Source organism: Ipomoea triloba, chromosome 10 (assembly GCF_003576645.1).
Source record: "Ipomoea triloba cultivar NCNSP0323 chromosome 10, ASM357664v1".
In the NCBI taxonomy this organism is placed as follows: Eukaryota; Viridiplantae; Streptophyta; class Magnoliopsida; order Solanales; family Convolvulaceae; genus Ipomoea; species Ipomoea triloba.
In genome coordinates, this window is record NC_044925.1 from 391,023 (window position 1) to 408,894 (window position 17,872).

At 37.0% G+C, this 17,872-nt stretch overlaps 3 protein-coding genes across 4 annotated transcripts; 1 reads left to right on the plus strand and 2 right to left on the minus strand.

Moving 5' to 3' along the window:
* Positions 1-585: 585 nt before the first annotated feature.
* Positions 586-4,063, minus strand: LOC116032474 (AIG2-like protein D). Its single transcript, XM_031275053.1, has 5 exons — positions 3,875-4,063; positions 3,368-3,440; positions 2,169-2,261; positions 1,247-1,330; positions 586-960 (listed from the first exon to the last, which is right to left on the minus strand). The coding sequence occupies exons 1-5, from the start codon at positions 3,991-3,993 to the stop codon at positions 829-831; spliced, it is 501 nt and encodes a 166-aa protein (XP_031130913.1). The 5' UTR covers positions 3,994-4,063; the 3' UTR covers positions 586-828.
* A 1,203-nt stretch (positions 4,064-5,266) lies between these two features.
* On the minus strand, positions 5,267-9,741 carry LOC116032472 (CRM-domain containing factor CFM3A, chloroplastic/mitochondrial). 2 transcript variants are annotated; one of them, XM_031275049.1, is made up of 10 exons: positions 8,770-9,741; positions 8,151-8,640; positions 7,948-8,078; positions 7,139-7,489; positions 6,810-6,966; positions 6,444-6,736; positions 6,273-6,332; positions 6,103-6,192; positions 5,681-5,976; positions 5,267-5,607 (listed from the first exon to the last, which is right to left on the minus strand). In XM_031275049.1, the coding sequence occupies exons 1-9, from the start codon at positions 9,625-9,627 to the stop codon at positions 5,746-5,748; spliced, it is 2,661 nt and encodes an 886-aa protein (XP_031130909.1). In that variant the 5' UTR covers positions 9,628-9,741; the 3' UTR covers positions 5,267-5,607; positions 5,681-5,745. The 2 variants fall into 2 exon arrangements, with proteins under 2 accessions (XP_031130909.1, XP_031130910.1); XM_031275050.1 differs by lacking the exon at positions 5,681-5,976.
* A 2,474-nt stretch (positions 9,742-12,215) lies between these two features.
* On the plus strand, positions 12,216-17,616 carry LOC116033641 (cryptochrome DASH, chloroplastic/mitochondrial). The gene is made up of 13 exons (XM_031276398.1): positions 12,216-12,741; positions 13,967-14,106; positions 14,218-14,421; positions 14,507-14,632; positions 14,711-14,785; positions 15,243-15,359; positions 15,459-15,505; positions 15,642-15,718; positions 15,956-16,031; positions 16,227-16,296; positions 16,481-16,604; positions 16,820-16,869; positions 17,245-17,616. The coding sequence occupies exons 1-13, from the start codon at positions 12,339-12,341 to the stop codon at positions 17,431-17,433; spliced, it is 1,698 nt and encodes a 565-aa protein (XP_031132258.1). The 5' UTR covers positions 12,216-12,338; the 3' UTR covers positions 17,434-17,616.
* The last annotated feature ends 256 nt before the right edge of the window (positions 17,617-17,872 follow it).

A 17,872-nucleotide genomic window follows, 5' to 3' on the forward strand; every position in this document is an offset into this window, starting at 1 on the left:
TTGGGTGGAGATTGGGGCATTTTTTTAGCATTTTTTTTTTATATAGTACCAATTAAATTTTAATTTTTTTCTAGAAAAGGGTTAAATAGGCACTCATACTTTACCCAAAAGTGCAATTTAAACCCTGGAACATTCAAAAAGTTCAATTAAACGTCCGAACTTATCATTTTGGTGCTTATGACCGGTCATATTGGTTTAAATGCACCAAAATGACAAGTTTGTGTGTTTAATTGAGCTTTTTGAATGTTTGAGTGTTTAATTGCACTTTTGGATAAAATTTGAGGACCTATTTGACCATTTTCCCAATTTTTTCTTTAGCATTATGTCAAATATTGGGTGGACATGGGGCAACATAACCAAGTTCTCCCAAAATGAAGGAATCCTCCCCAAAAGGTTGAATCTCTAATCTCAAGACTCGATAGAGTATGTGAGAGAAGGCAAAGTCAAATGCCGGTGTACAGATATTATCTACTGAATTAGTGAGTTAACTCCGTGTAGACAACATTATCAAATTGATTAGATTGCTAGTTTGGTAATCATAAGATTTCAAGTTCGATTTTTCGTAGGAGGAGCACCTTAAGAGAGTTGGTAACTATAGTAACTCGAGTTTGAAAGGAGTTATACATATAAAGTATACACAAAAGCCTGCTAAGATTATACAAGTCAAAAACAAAGTTGAATGCCAAGAATTTAGCAGTCCAGTAAAAAACCATTACCCAATATCAATTCTAGCAAAAACTAATGTAGTATAGTGTGTGCAGGTAATCAAATGTTGTGGCACAGGAAACAATAAACAAATTATTTAAAAGAATAATGATGTCCTTTTTTCTAATTCTTGCCTTCCTGGTTGTAGAAGGATTCATAAGTTGCCACCCTGGTCTTGGAATCTGCTTGTTCCAGTTCTTCCATAAATCCCATTGTCATTTTCATGAAGTCTTTCATGTGCAATATCTTCCATTCCTGTAAAAACATGCAGATTTAGAGAGGCAAAAGAATGGTGGAGGAAGAAAATGATGTCACAGTGATCATGAAACTATGCACTATTATGAAAGAAAGACACTTTAAGGGCACACAACACTTCTGCTTTTAGTATCTTTTTAAAAACCCGATGATGAATCTTACTAAGGTTTTTCATGTTTCCGAGACATCTTTTAACAGATACAGATAAAAATTAACTTCTTTCTACAAAAGCCTCCATAAGAAAACAAGTCAATGAAGCTGGCGGGTAAACAAGATGGCACATTACCTCTAAGTTCCACTCCCCATACAAGTTTGGATCATTCTTGTCAACCCAAACATATGTATCAGCCTGCAAGATCTTGGAACTATCCTGCAAAAACCGAGAGACCCATGAATCCATGATTAAGCAAGCAGATTTGGGACAAAATTATATGGGAAAACTGGCTCTTTTTTAGCAAAATTAGAATGCGCAAGTAGCTTCATATTATTTAATTAAAAAAAAAAAAAAAGAGTACAAAATGTTCAAGTCTGCATCTTTCTAATCATAGAGCACGGTTATCTCTCAGGATTCAGGACACACTATTGAACTCTTTTCCCAACTAGTTCTTGCAGTATTGTGCACAGCACAGTGAAGAGTGAAGGGATTTGCTTGGTCTTATTGTTATTCTAAGTTTCTAACATTAAATATGGGGTCTCTGTCGTAAAATTAAGGAAGTTCAGATATTTCTGCAGTTTTGTAGTGCACGTGGCTTGAGAAGAACATTCAAATTTTCCGAGGGCAACACTTGTTCTTAGAGTGCCTATGAGATATAGTGATTTTGCTCTCCTTTTGATGGTGCAAAGAGGACTAGTAAATCTTCAGTAAGATTTAAACACGTCCTCAATTAATAAAAATGAAGGCAGCTCGTCCTCCCTTGTTTTACCTTTAAATTAATAAAATCTTGTCTAAAACAAGGCCAACACACATAATATCATAATATGCTCCCACAATCTCAACTTTACTATCCTTCTTCACTTTCCAAGGGTCAAGTCAGCCCAACTTTGACTTGGTTTTTAATACATAGTTGCTATAAAATGTTTAGGTTTTACGGAGTAATTATTTAGTCAGATATTAATTTTCATGTGCTTTAATTATTATTTTGAAATATTGAATTTAGTATCAATTTTAAGTCAAAATTTTATTAATTGGATAATTATATGATACTCACCGTCAGAGCAACATCGACTGTCCTCCTTTCATATTCAACATCCTCAAAGTTATCCAGGATATCCATTTCAGGAAGAGTGATTCCCTGGAGAACCTGCAGGAAGTTCATTTTAAAAAATCAGATAGAATACAAGTATTGGGGTCAAGTCCAGAAATATATTTAGTGCATTGAACAACAAGAACATAATATGTTCTCATGTTTAATGATTGTACATTAGATGCGACATTCACAGATCTCTATAATGGAATGACTATACTTGTTTCATTTAGTTTCTGCCCTTCATTCTAAGTTACAGCCCCTTCAGCAGTTGGCTATTTCTCAAAGGCCCACTTGCCCACCTACTTCATACCTTTCCATTTACCTTCTTGTTTTATCAAATACAAAATGTAAATAAGATCCTGGGATTTCTATTCGTATACATCAAATGTGAATTAGAGCATTTCTCTATCCATTTTTGTTCCTTTGTTTTCCTCATTTTATGCTTTTTTGTGGGAGCCAATACAAGCTCTGAAGCCTACAGTCTCCTTTAAAGGACAATGGTTAGGAATAACCAAAAACTCATTCATCAACACATATAAAGACAAACCATACCATTAAATGAAAATCACACTGCCAAATAGAATTTTTCATCAGTATTATCTGTTTCAATCAATAATATTTTGGAGCCTCCAACTTGTATGACATTTATTAATGATATATTTACGGTATGTATATATAGAGTATCATCTGTTCTTAAATCTATTGTTCCACTAGTCATTCTAACCAAATATAAAAAAGAGCAGAAAAAATAATGCTGTCATGATCATAACCAATACTGCAATACTTAGAAGTCAAAAATCGCAAACAACCAGTACATGTAAACCATCAATAGACCTTTATAAGGAGAAATTGAACAACTGAACAAGCACTTAATGAACCCTTTGTTGATTGTAATTAACAAAAAGGTAAATAGGAAAGCTTCAATTACACTCAGTTGCCATATGAATCACCCAAAAAAATTACTCCGTAGTAGGTAATTAAGCCAAACAAATAATTCGAAGGTGATGAAATTTTTAAAGGAAACATATTTTCTTCAATAAAGACAAATGGGATGCACCTACATATTTCTTAAATGCAAATTGCAATTATTCATCATTTGGCATGTTGGTATTATTTTGGTATGCACAAAAATACTCAAAGGCAAAGATTGATGAACAAACCCTTCCATCAACTTTCTTATTTTCCACTGGTACAATTGCAGGATAAACGCGTCCCTTGATGCTAAATCTATGACTGCATAAATGATAAAACATGGCAAATAAAGTGCATATTAGATATCTGCACTTCTACAGGACCTGATTGAAATTTTATACTTCAAATAGGTTATTACAGAACTAAGAATGAAGACTTTGAGGATGTTCCAATTCATTTTGTCAAACTATGCATCATTCATGTAATCATGTACCAGCTAAAACATGTAAGAATGCTTGTATTTCACTATTTTGGTTCATTTCACGATTAAGACAATTTTAGAAGGTTAAATCTTAGTCAAACCAAAATGAAGCAAAATGATCAATACTAAATAGGTCGAATCAATTCAAGGAATCTAAACCGAACTTTGCTCCACAACAGACAGCGAAAACAGATATGATGGTTCAAAATTGAAGGAGGAGACTAATCCTCGTAAAGATTCTGAGAGAGAGAGAGAGAGAGAGAGAGAGACTAACAAATTATGGAGGGTAGCTGGGGAGGAAGGAGGAACGCGATTGAGGAGGACACGAACGACGTCGTCTGCCATAAGGCTTCCATACACGAAAACGTTGGAGATTGCCTGTGAATTCGCCATTGCTGCCAGCACAGTCCACAACTGATACTCTCTCTCTTCCCAAAATAGTTATCAGAGAGAGAGAGAAACTCAACGGATTCCACGTTGCCTACTTGCCTGAGCATTATATATATAAACAATTTTTATTTTATTTTTTTGAAAAAACTTCAAATACGCAATCAATGTATGGTTCGTACAATTAGACAATCAAAAAATGTATAATTAAGTAACTTAACATTAAAAATGTGTGTAATTAGTATTATTTGTAGGTTAGTAACAAGTTGTTGGTAAACTTTTGATTTAGTATGCCACATGAAAAAAAAAATTATTTTCAATTATTTAACAAATATAATATAATATTAATTTTATAAGTAATAATAAAAACGGAGCCTCCTTCGTCAACGTTGACAAGGAGGCGGCTAGCTCCTCCGTCGACATTGACAAGAGGTGGCGGACTACTCCACCTTTGACATTGACGAGGGAGGTGTCCTCCTATGTAGATGGATGAGGTCTCATCCGTTTACGAAAGATGAAGTTTTAAAAAATGAAATGATCCATGACGAAGAAGAGGGTAGTTATAGTTGTCTCTCCCTCCGCTCATAACAGACAAAGGAAGGGGCAACTATGGTTGTCTCCACCTTCATATGAATTCTTCTCTTTTCTGTTTTTTTTTTTAATTAATAGTAATTAAAATAAATTTTTATATATAATTTGACATGTCATTGTCACATAACAATCGACGTAAACATAAACATTTTAAAATTAACTATATTAAATGTCAAGTCATCAATTTAACTTGTTTTACTTGGAGTAACAGGTAAAAAATGTTAATTACACATTTTTTTTGTATTTTTAGTTGAGATAGAGCAAATAATTTAATTTAGTATTAGAGCTTATCCATGTAAGCCATCATGAGTTCAAACCATTTATTTTGCATGTTTTGGTCAAGATGTGTATGTGCTAACTTTTTTATTAGTTTGAATTAGAGACAGACAATACAGCTTAATGAATCTGTTTCAGGTTTCAGCCTCGTCCTAAGGTCCGACAAGATTGTAGATAGATAAATCACAGCGACTCAGAGACTTCTAGGTGAGAGGACCGATGTTTAGTGCCCACAAGAAGCTCGACGCATTGAGTGAAATCCCTACACTAGTAGTGCTAGGGGCTCAATCCTGAATCCTCACCCTCGATCTACCACCCGAGTAAGCGAGTACCAACTGAGTTGTTCGTGCGGGCTTAATGAATCTGCTTCTTGCATTTTATGGAATGATTTTGCAGAGTGCACATTGCAAGCTCAGAGAAATTTACATTGGAGATGACTCCTTTCTTTATGAATCTTGTGTGTTCATTGAAATGTTCAATATATTACAATACCTTTCTTTCACTGCACAACACTAAGAAAAATTGGAAGGGGTGTTGCTACTTCCTCTCACCTGCAAATCTTTGCACTCTATCCCTACTTCTGATGCTCCAATCTGTGAAACTATGGTGGCAAGAAAGCGGAGAAAAAAGTCGGATTATGCATAAATCCTTGAACTGACCATTCGTTGGAGATTACGCTCCCTTCATCTTCATCTGCTCGCCTTGTTCCCATTTAGTGTAATCCAAGCTCCCTTCATCCAAGTGCCCGCACTTCTGCAAAACGACGAGAAGTAATTATATACTTCCCGAGATAAGGAAGGCCTATTCCTTCTCTAGGGCGACTTACAAAATTCAGTCCTCTCCAAATGGTATTGATGCAGTCGTGCTGACACTTTCGAGCAGCACATTACATCATCGGTCTACAGGTTCTGGTTCTGATTCATCTCGGATATCATATGGAAAACCGGTGTCTAAATGGATATTCCCATCCAAACCATCACTATCTACGAGTTCTGGTTCCGATTCATCTAGGGCATCATATGGAAAGTCGGTTTCTAAATGCATATTCCCGCCCAAACTCTCACTTCCATTGACAGGGCCATCACTACCATAACCTTCGAGATCTGCTTCTTCCCCTTCTTCCTTTTAATTTTGGAGGAAAAAGAAAAAAACAAACAAACCCGGGAAGAGAGCGTGAACAAATGTGCCTATGCAATAGAAAAAAACAACTCTTTCACTTGATTATAATAATCTACAAGAAATGCTAACCTCGCTCTCCTCGTCTTCAGTAAGATAAGCTGAATCTAGTTTGTCATATAGTTCTGTGTCTCCATGGTCTTTTACACTATCCATTTGTTCCTTGAGAAAATAAACGAAAAATTTGAGCCAATTCCACAAAGGATACAAAGAAAAATACGTAAACGAGAGATGAGACGTACAATTTCAGCCTTCAGCTGATTTACTCGTTTCTGAACAGTTGCCATATGATTCAAGAGAGCCTATTTCACCAAATTATTAGGGAAAAAAAAAAAACCATAACTTAGCTGTCAAGAATACCAATTCATGAAAAAATACATAAGGCCTTTTGAAAAGGTTGTAGAATAGTGTACCTCACGCCGTTGGAGCTCAATTGAACGTGCCAAAGCTTTCCTCTTTGTTAAAAGATTTTTTGGTCGAAGTGTAGATGGGCGTTGATATTCCTTACCACGAAATACAATTACTGCGTACCCTTTGGATACTTTGTCCACCGAAACCAAGACACCACCACTCTCGACTTCGAGGGCTAAGGCAATACTTTTTACCTGATCAAAAGTTTTAGCTTTCACAATCACCTTCACCAATTCACGGTATTTCCAATGCAAGTGCATGTTCTCCACGGTACCATCAAAAACTCCGCGCCTACCTGAAATAAGTGTTGTTTCACATCAGCAATCTGACTTTAAATTATGAAGGGTTTGGCATGGATTAAACCTTACCCAGAAGTAAGAAAGCTTTCATCCTTAATCCCAGTTTCCGAAACATAAATCTCTCCTCATCTGTTATGCTATTGGGATCTGCTGGCTGATTTAATGGCTTCAAAGTCTCCTCCACCTTTGACAAAGCCCGTTCGGCTTTCATTAATTTTCTTTCAGCCTGTCAAACAATTTCTCCTTAGAAACTCAAACCAAATCCTAGTTCACCTCATACTTTATGCCACTCAAGTTCACATTGCAACTTAGAAGAACGAAAACTTTTCTTTCGATGCATAAAACCATTAAAGGAAACAGGCAGTTGAGCATGGTAAACATAGGCATTTCAAACTTACAAAGGCAAGATTTTTCTCGAGCTTTCTGACAAGGTCAGCATGCCTTAGTATTTCCGCTTCCCTCATCACCTTCTCCTTGTCCTTATCATCCAGCGTTTTTCCCCATCTGGCATCTGCATCTAAAGTTTCTCCTAGTGTGCCCGCAATTCCAGAAGAATGTGTTACATGAACACTTGGCGTAACAAACACTGAAGCACGTAGCCGTGCTTGCTCTTCGTCATCTTGTAGGGTCTTTGCTAACCTCTCTTTTTCCAACAATGCTTCAGCAACCTCACGTAACAAAAAGTCCTTTCCTCTATAAAATACCAGAAAATCCTTGTTTCTAGAGAGCAGTATGCCCCTGGTTAATTTCTGCATTAAAAATCACAGTTGAAGAAAGACATTTATACAAGAATGTGCTGGAATGCTGCTATAAAGTTTGGGGCCAAGGAGTCAGCTAATTCATAAATTAGAAACATATGATCTTTTATGCGGGTGACGAGGGAAACCTGCAGGCACTACCCGAGTGTGTGCAGTAGGTAAACCCCGCCTTGTGACCTACCTGACAAAGAACCACAATGAGATAAACCAGCCTAGGTTGCTCATAGGCCATAGCTAACCGACTCAAACCAAGAAGGCCAATAGGCCGCTCCCACTAGGAGTCGAACTTGGAACCTTGTGGTTACCAAGCCAACAACCCGATCAACTTAGTTGTGGTTGCCCCCAAACATATGATCTTTAGATTTCAAAACAGTGAGCATTAATTACATGAAACAAGTAGCTTCACGTTTAACTAGACCGTTGATTCCTGCCCAGCAAAAACTTTATACCTTAATATCTTCAGCCATTCTCTCGCTTGTAGTTAGTTGCACCCCACGTTTCAAAGCAATCTTTGCAATTGAACATTTCTCCCATAACTTAATCATTGCTGATGCCAAACCTTGATGCTGCCTGCTTCTGCCTAGAAATTTGACTTAGCACCGGATAAACACCAACAAATGCACATGGATTTTTTTAAGGAAAGATTGCTCACCTATAGCAAAATGTGGCGGTAGAGTTCTAGCTAGCCTTCGTAAAGCCGTAGCTTCCTTAGTTCCTAGTGTAGATCTAACCCCATATGGAAGTAGCCTAAACGGAGGTTGATAACCAGGGATTATACCCGGGAGAAGATCCGCATCTACTGGTAAAGGACCTGATCCTGGCCAATCCAAATACCTAGGCCCAAGGCCATCTAACAGTTTGTCCACTTCATCTTCATATTTCACTTCCACTTCTTCCTCAATATCATCAGTCTCTTCTAATGTACTCAATTGGTTTGCTTGAGGTGCGTGTACATCATCTCTAAGGCCAATTTCTGAAGGTTCATTGCTTAATTTTTCATCCACTGGGGGAGAGAACTTATGAGGAATCTCGTTTCTGTTGAATATTCGTTTTTTTGGTTGTTCAGGAGCCTCATAACTAACACCTCGATAAAGTGCCACAGAAGTGCCGGACCTCCAAATCACCAACCCACCAGTTTTCCTCTGAACAGCACATGGGATAAATTAGTTAGACTGCATTAAGCAGATGATTTACAAATTGCATAAAGATTCACAACAATTTGAAATAAGAGCTACAAGATAAGGTACCACACAAGAAGCGCAGCAGTTTACCTCTAGAATCTCATGCATTCGCTTCATATTCAGCGCGGGAGCCCCCTCGATTTTCAATTTCACCACCTCAGACGACTTCCATTTCTTGTGAATATTTTCCACAGCCTCTTGGGTAACACCAGCACCCGTAATTCTCATCTTGTTCTTAATCCGAAGAGCCAAATTTGTCAACCTTCTTAGCTCCCGCTCGGGAAGAGTTAGCTTAGCCAAATAAGTATTACTCTTCTTCCTCACTGAATACCTCTCCTCCTCTTCTTTCCATGGCTTTTCCCATGGAAACCTAATCTCCCCATCAGTGGCAACCACACTATCATCCCCCATAGGATATTTCTCAGAAAACCCGCCCCTCGCATTTGGGAGCATCCCTTCTTCCACATGAAATATATCCTCAATGGATCCTTTCTCAATCACTCTCTCTGAGCTATTATCCCTGTCACCAACATCATCAATATACCCAAATTTCTTCAATTTTTCAACAATTTTCTCCATTGTGCTACCACTACCACCCCCTTCTCCATCTGAACCTGAAAATTCCCCACTCCTTCTATAGTTCAAAACAATTTGAGGCCTTTTCAACTTAGTTTTCTTATAGGCTTCATTCCAATTGTCTAACCAAGAACTACCAGACAAGCTCATGCCACAAGAATTTGACTGTTCAAATCCCCATATGTTCTTAGCCTTGTTTTTCACAACAAAATTTGAAGCCCTCTGCTGGGTTTTCCCTACACTACTCTCTGGATTGACAGTTCTATTTTTTGCACATAAAGATTGAGTCTTGAAAGGGCCTGAAGAAGTGTACCTGAGAAACTGCAGCCTTGTTGTTCTTGGGTAGAACTGATGAGTGGACAATATAGCCATGCTTAAACTCTACATATAATCAAACAAGAAAAATATTCATAGATTCATTATATATTTGCGCCCATATGTAAAACAGAGAGATAGAATCGAACAAAAGACAGGGTTTTGGGTGGGCTTTTTCTTTCAAATTATCTTCCATGGTGAAATGTGTTTGAATACTATACCAGATTAAGCCACGTCATCCTCTGTTAATCCAACGGACCTTAGCTGTTTCCTAATAGGCATTTTATAAAAATATAAGATAGAAAAAACAAAAAAACGTGTAACGGTGTAAGTATTAAAAAATAATTGAAAAATAGTCAAATAAGTCTCTAAACAATACTTGAAAAATTAATTAGGCCTTTAAATATTTAAAAGTGTAATTAGACACTTCAACATGTTAAATTGAGAAAAAACTCAAAAATCGGTAAATAACCCGCAATAACACGTCATTTATTGTTCAGGGAGAATCCGGATACCGACGACAGCAATCGTCGTCGGACTCCGGTGGAAGGTGGCCATTTGATTACATTTTTTGGGTTTTTTTTACCTCAATTTAACATGTTAAATGGCATAATTGTACTTTTTAACACATTTCAAACATGAAATTGGGCTTCTTTACCCCAGTTTCAAACATACAAATTTATAATTCTCACATTTATCACTTACAAATACAATGAATTGGTTGCTAAATAAATAAATAAATTATAATTCTTCATTTTGCATTGCCTTCCACCACCCAATAAGAAATTATAATTTAAATTTGTAGAGCAAAATTAATGTGTTAATCATCGTCACTTAGGTGCAAGATGTATTCAGATCTAAACTTTTCTAAGGCCGCCACTACGGGAACCATGGGTCTTAGTGTTGCATTCATGAAAACGTAAGGATTTAACTTCTTTTTTTTTTGGTTAAGGATTTAAGTGATTAATTAATGAATTGTTTGTATTTTGCTGCGACGTGGAGGGATATATGACGGGGAAAACTGATAATGGATGCAAATTCAGGGACAACTGCACATGCAACCTTGCAATTGCAAATGATGCAAAATCTAGTAACAAGAAAACATAAACGAGTGTAGGTTTAATTTGCATTGAAAAATAATCTTAAAATTATTTCTAAGACTTTGACGTGTATGTAGTTCGTGCGGTGAAAATTAAGAATATGTTGTTGGATATTTGTGTAGTAATGGAGATTAATGGTTCAGATGTCTACCATGCAAGCTTAAATAATGTTTGGAGTTGTGGAGTAGTAAATATTATTGAGTTTGGTAGAGATGATTTTGGGTTATTTGAGAGGTCTAGAGAGGTGTTCGAGAGGTCCACGAGAGGTCGTGCGAGAGGTCGATTCGCGGAATCTGTCTCGCAGGAGTTATGTTTCGAGCTAATGACCTATAAAGCTAATGCTGGTGGTTGTCTGATCTCTCGAAGGTCATCTCTCTCGAGTGATATTTGGCGAAGCGAGATCCTTGCATGGAAATTGGTTTATGTCAAGGAATAGAGGCTTCGCCTGAGGAGTTTCAGCACATGCACGTTATATTCATATATGTGTTATGTATCTTGTTTGCATGGTGCTTGCATGCTAAGATATTAGTATATGAAGATAATATGCATGTGTACTCTTCTGCAGTTTTATCTCTCGAGAAGGGATGCATCTCTCGAATGATGCTTAGTTGTCTTTGATGTCTCGCATGAAAAGTGTTGCATGTGGTTGCATATTGTCAATATCTTATTTGCATATTCTAAGTGCAAATAAAGATAATAAAATATGTGTGTAATCATTTAAATTACTCTACATGCAAAGCAAAGCTGTTGAATTTACGTAAGGAGCCTTCGAACAAAGGCAGTATGGTTGTTATGCATGTGGTTGTACTTTTATTATTTCCTATGGGCATGGACTCATGCATATGAAATAATGAAATGTTAATATAGTTGTTTAAACTTTGTTTTAACATGCATGCGAACATCCTGTTACGTAAATAAATCCCAAATCAGTTATCTAAAGGAGATACATCTAATGAACAGGCAACTTAACTTGTTGTTTAACCTTGATATTTCACAGTCCTACAATTCTCCAGGAAATTCTTAATTGAAGCAACTTAAGAGTTTCATTATCTTTATCTTCTTGTATCCCATAAGATTAAATCTGGAACCCTGTTGCTTTTCGGATGATTCGGTTTTGTTCCCTTGTTCTTCTGTATTATTTTATATCTCTTTTGTATTACAGATATCAGCAACAATTTTTCGAACATATGTTAGATTGTATGGAGTAGTTAAAAAAACTCGCTACATGTGTTTCTCTGAATGAATAACTAATAAATAATTTGATGGGATAAATTTTCCGGGTCAATGACTAAAATGTGAAGAAAAATATAAGACTTTGACAAAAAAAAATGAAAATTTTAAAACTTAGACAACAATAAGAAAAGAGGTTTTGAGAAATGTATTTCAAGCCTCTTATTTGGGAAGGCTACCCCTTGACCACAAAGTCTTTGCATCTCCCAAAATTCTTTTTAAATTTTTTATTTTAAAATTTTCACATTTTTATAAGTACTCTCTTTTCATTCACATTTTACTCATCGAGCCAAATCTTCCTTTGTAGTTCCCTCCATGCAATGGCTGGCTATGAAGGCGCCACGAGAGAGACAGAATGCTACGCTCTACGGACGCACGCGTCGGCATCCCAACCGCTCAATGCGCTTTCAATGAAAACTGCCAACCAACAAGCTTTCAATGAGCGCCATGATCCTCACTCCAATCTCCTCCACCTCGAGAACCGCGATCAATTTAGCTCAATCCAAACAACCGATATTCTTCTTCACTCGCAAATTTCCGATAATCATGTCGTCGTCTCGATCGGCGGCGGTGCATCCGGTTCCGGGGCTGAGTTGGGAGGAGATGGAGAGAGTGACGGCGGAACCGATATTTCAGAGCCGGTACAGCTCCTCGCCGAGCGGCGGTGACATTAGAAGAGGCAAAGGAGTCGCCATTGTTTGGTTCAGGAATGATCTGAGGGTTTTGGACAATGAGGCTTTGTACAAGGCTTGGATTTCCTCGGAGGCCGTGTTGCCGGTGTATTGCGTAGATCCCAGGCTCTTCTCCACTACTCATTACTTTGGTTTCCCCAAAACTGGAGGTACTTCAATTCTCCCAATCTACTCTTCGTTCTATTATTCACAGTGCTGATTGTAATGCTGAGTCAGTTAACAGTTTAATTTCCATTCATACTACTATATCTGAGTACTGTATTGCGTAGTAACTGTTGGAAAATTCTGAGTCCTGTTTGAGTGATTAGAGACCTTGTTTGAGTGATTAGAGGCCATGTGGTTCTTTCTGTTATAAAATATGTGGTTCATAATCACCTTTATATTTCTTGTGGCCTTTGTGCATTAAAAAATGTGAGGAGTAGAGTCTTTTGTGCTAAAGAAGTGGTTATGCCGCTATAAATAGCCTAATTATCTTTGTTAACAAAAACACATCAAATGAAACTCTCTTTCTCTTTTTTTAATTTCTCTGTCCCATTTTTTGAGCAAAGTGAGGTTCGCCTTGTTCTCCTTTTCTTAAAGAGTGTCAGGATTAGTTGACGTTGTCTCTATTTTACAACAGTTAAAAGCGTTATTTGTGCAATAATTAACCCAATAGTTAACTGTTTTGGTACGATGGCTCCTTCTGTCATACCCGATCTATCCCAGATAACCGCCCTCGATGGGATGGGAATAATTACAGGCCGTGGGCACAAAGAATGTTGATACTCTTCGAACAATTGAAACTAGTCTGTGTTGTTCTGTGATCTACCCGAACTTGCTCAGGAGTATAATCTGGTGAGCAGGTTCGGGTGGATCACAAAACAGCACATAGACTAGATTCAGTTGTTCGAAGAGTATCAGCATTCTTTGTGCCCACCGCCTGTAATTATTCCCATCGAGGGCGGTTATTTTGGATAGATCGGGTATGACAGAAGGAGCCATCGTACCGAAACGGTTGACTATTGTACAAATAACGCTTTTAACTGTTGTAAAATAGAGGCAACGTCAACTGTAACCATCTGACATGCGATAATAATATAATATCATGATAAAGTGAGTGTGAATTTTCCTCATAGCCAGAAAAGTTCAGTACTAATGTTTTGTTTCCAAAATTGTTTAAGGTTATACTCAAAATATGAGTTCACTAGGTTTACTTTGCAGTGAATAGAAAAAAAAATGTTCTACTTAGTTACATGAGCTCCCTTAAGGATGAGACAGTTCTTTTGTTCTTTGAAGTAACAAATTACCAGAAGCAATAAGCTCCAGAGAAGAGCTCGTGAATACATGTTTATGAATTTGGCTGTAAAGAATTTTTAAGAGTACTTTGTTTGGCAGCCTTGAGGGCTCAGTTCATTGTAGAGTCGTTGGCTGATTTGAAAAGGAATTTAATGAAACGGGGCCTTAACCTATTAATTCAGCATGGGGAACCTGAGGAGATCCTACCTTCACTTGCAAAGACATATAATGCACATACAGTTAAGGGATCATCTCTGGACTTCTCTTTCTGGGGTATCTGTTTATGGCAATTCTTGGTTCAAAATTTGTCTTTATTATTTCATAAGAGATGCGCATGCCTACTGTGGCAGGTTTATGCTCAAAAGGAAACATGCAGTGAGGAGCTGAATGTTGAAAGAGCAGTCTCCAAAAACTTGCGAGATGCCATACAACCGTCATCAAATTCTAAGAATGCTACTAGGTTAGAACTGAACTGGGGTTGCACTATGTACCACATAGATGACCTTCCATTCAACGGCAAGGACTTACCAGATGTATATACCCAATTCCGTAAGGTATTTTTCTTCCCTCTGATATGTTTTACTCAATATTTTCATTGTGAGGAAAGGCTTGTAATATCCAGGTGGATGATGATTACAGTCTGTTGAATCCAAATCGGCAATTCGAAATTGCATAAAAATTCCTACATCACTTGGTCCCTCTCCCAGTGTTGCAGAGTGGGGATCTGTTCCTGAAGTTACCCAGCTTGGTCTTCAACCAGAAAAGGCAGGTTCTTATTTAATCTATTGATAAGAAGAATAAAGGATTTCTTTAGTTTACACACTAAGATATCTGATTTTACAGGTTTCTAAAGGGATGAAGTTTGTAGGTGGTGAAACTGCAGCTCTGAGTAGGGTGCACGAGTATTTTTGGAAGAAGGCAAGGGAATTTTGTCTCATTTATTTATTGAATGAGAATTTTCTTTTTGCTTGGCTTATCTAATTTTGCAGGTTTTGTCCATCTATTAGCACCCAGTTACAAATGGAAAAGCATACATTACTTGCGCTATAACTGGACAAAGAAATAAATAAAAATAGGTCATATTAGAATGAACTATCTCGTACATTTTTTTCTGTCCTTTATTCAATTTCAGAGTTCCCCTTTTCAAATGACCTAGTCTGTTTTTTTTCCCTCTACATATGTTGGCTTTCTAGAAGATTTAAGTAATTGATTATGCCCTTTGAATAGGTTGTATCTTTCGTGGTATACTTTAGAATTGTCTATACCCTCCTCTTAATGATAAAAAAAAGTTGTCTGATTTTATTTGGCATTCTCGTTTAATAGGTTGTGGGGAGAATGAAGCATCTAAATATTTTTATATGCTTTCCTGCAACAGGATTTGCTAAAAATATATAAAGAAACAAGAAATGGCATGCTAGGACCTGATTATTCAACTAAATTCTCTCCTTGGCTTGCTTCTGGGTGCCTGTCTCCTCGCCTAATTCATGCTGAAGTACAAAATCTTCTCATCTTTTGACTATTACACTGAATCCCTACACTTTTTTCTTGGTAAGATACTCATATTCGGTTAAATTTCGATTTGACTTGTTAGGTGAAGAGATACGAGAAGGAAAGACTATCAAATGCTTCAACATATTGGTATGTAATACCTCTTTCCATTCCTGCATGATGACTCTTTCTTGTGAAGAGAATGATACTGAGACTTTAGGAAGTATGATCAATATTTGGCAAATACATTCTAGTTCACTACTGCTGAAAAATATTCCCATTCCAGGGTTTTATTTGAACTGGTATGGAGGGATTACTTCAGATTTCTCTCAATCAAAGTGGGAAATTCACTTTTCCATCCAGGTAAAACAGAGTTTTGTTTGTTTTCTGGATGTATATGCAAATACTTCAGTGTAAACTCAGAAATTGCAGGGAAACTTCTGCAAACACTTTAACAATAATTTGTTATAATACTTATAGAGCAAGGCCGCAAAGTTCTTCCTTTTCTTGTTTCTGTTAAACAAACATTCATTATGGGTTTCTTTATCGTCTACTTAACTACTGTAGTCTTATTCTTAGTTCCATTTGTATCTGCATTAGGTGGACCTCGAAAGTTAAACTCTAATTGGAGCAAAGACCAGAAATTGTTTGATGCTTGGAGAAATGGTCAGACCGGGTAAATCCTCTATCCAGAATTTGAGAGGCTGCACAGAAAACTTTTGCAGCTATCAAGCAGTTTCTCACTTCTCTTTGCTTCAACCATCCCCCCTTTTCTCCTTAGTCACCCAGATAAATGCACCAAGAAAGTGATCTGTAAAAGGTTGTTTCTCATTGTTTTAGTCTCATTAAATTTGCATAACCAAAATTTTAGGTACCCTCTGATAGATGCCAATATGAAAGAACTTTTGACTACTGGATTCATGTCAAATCGAGGGCGTCAGGTACTTTGCATTTTATTTAGTATGATCTGAAAGGGTATTAGCTGGAAAAACCTTTAGAAAACAATTCCTGTTTGAAGATTAAAGAAAGTATCATTTTACTTCTCCACCCCCTCCCTAAAGAAATGAAGAAGAGCAAATTGCCAAACACTACGGAACTCTCTAACATATCATTTTATTTTGACAGATTGTTTGTTCTTTTCTCGTTCGAGATATGGGCATTGACTGGCGGATGGGAGCTGAGTGGTTTGAGACATGCCTCTTGGATTATGATCCATGCTCCAATTATGGTAATTGGACTTACGGGGCAGGTGATTAATTCTTTTTACCCTACATGGGACATAGTTCTTTTATGAATGATGTTCTTGAATCTTGAGTGGTAATCCTTAACCTTCTTCAGTGCACCATAACATTATGCTTGCCCTAGCCAACATTGTCTTCTATGCTAAAGTATATATTTTCTTCCTCCCTAGGATTGGCTTGTAATTGTAATTCAATTGTGTTGTATTTGTTCTTCCCCATACAGGTGTTGGCAATGACCCAAGAGAGGATCGTTATTTTAGTATTCCTAAGCAAGTAAGTGTGCTTAAAAAGCCTTAGCAACTTTTTGTGTGTGTTGAAATGTCATTTTCCCCATAGATTACCCGAGATTGTCTGTTTTATATTATATACATATCAATACTAGAATTGTTGCATACTAGTCACCAATCATGTTACACTCTTCAATGTGACCATGCGTATGAATATAATAAGGTTTGTGAGTATCCCCGTAATCTGTGGAAGAGTTATTTGATGTGAGTTAAAAATCTACTGCATAAAGCTTAGTACTCATTTTCATTCAGTTAAAAGAAAAATGAAAAGATTACAATCAGAGCTTGAGTCAGAGGCTATAATTGTATAATTTGGTCATCATGTGTTGTTATTCATAATTGAGGAGTGGGTGTTTTTTAGGCACAAAACTATGACCCAGAAGGGAAGTTTGTAGCTTACTGGTTGCCGGAGCTACGACCACTTCCAAAAGAGAAACGACATTCCCCTGGGCTGTCATACATTAAGCCACTGGTCCCTCTCAAGCATGGCTACACCACAAAGTCCAACCATACACAGGACAAGAACAGATGGAAGGGAAGGAAGTTTTGAATGGGATTGACATCATATCATGCATGTGCAATCTTTCATCAGGTTTGTCAGAAAGTCATATGATATGATATGAATATTTGCTTTGTACTATGTGAACATTTATTTAGTAATGCACAGAGATATCAAGAAAGGTACTCCAATTTGTTAAATGGTTTCATATAGCACTATTTTAATTTTCAACCATAGCAATCTACAGTCTAGTTAACAATAGTTTCTGATTCAGAGTCTTCAAGTATTACAGATATTACTAGTCTAGTCTAGTCTTTATACGGAGTATAATAAAGAAAAAAGAATGGTACATTTTTGTCAATGATCAAGAGAATTACAAGTGTTCTTGTATAACAAAGATCAATGACATGCTTTTGAAACTAGATGATGTTAATCTTACCTGCCATTCCAACCACAATAATAATCTCTGCTAAGCTCATACTAAAGAAGT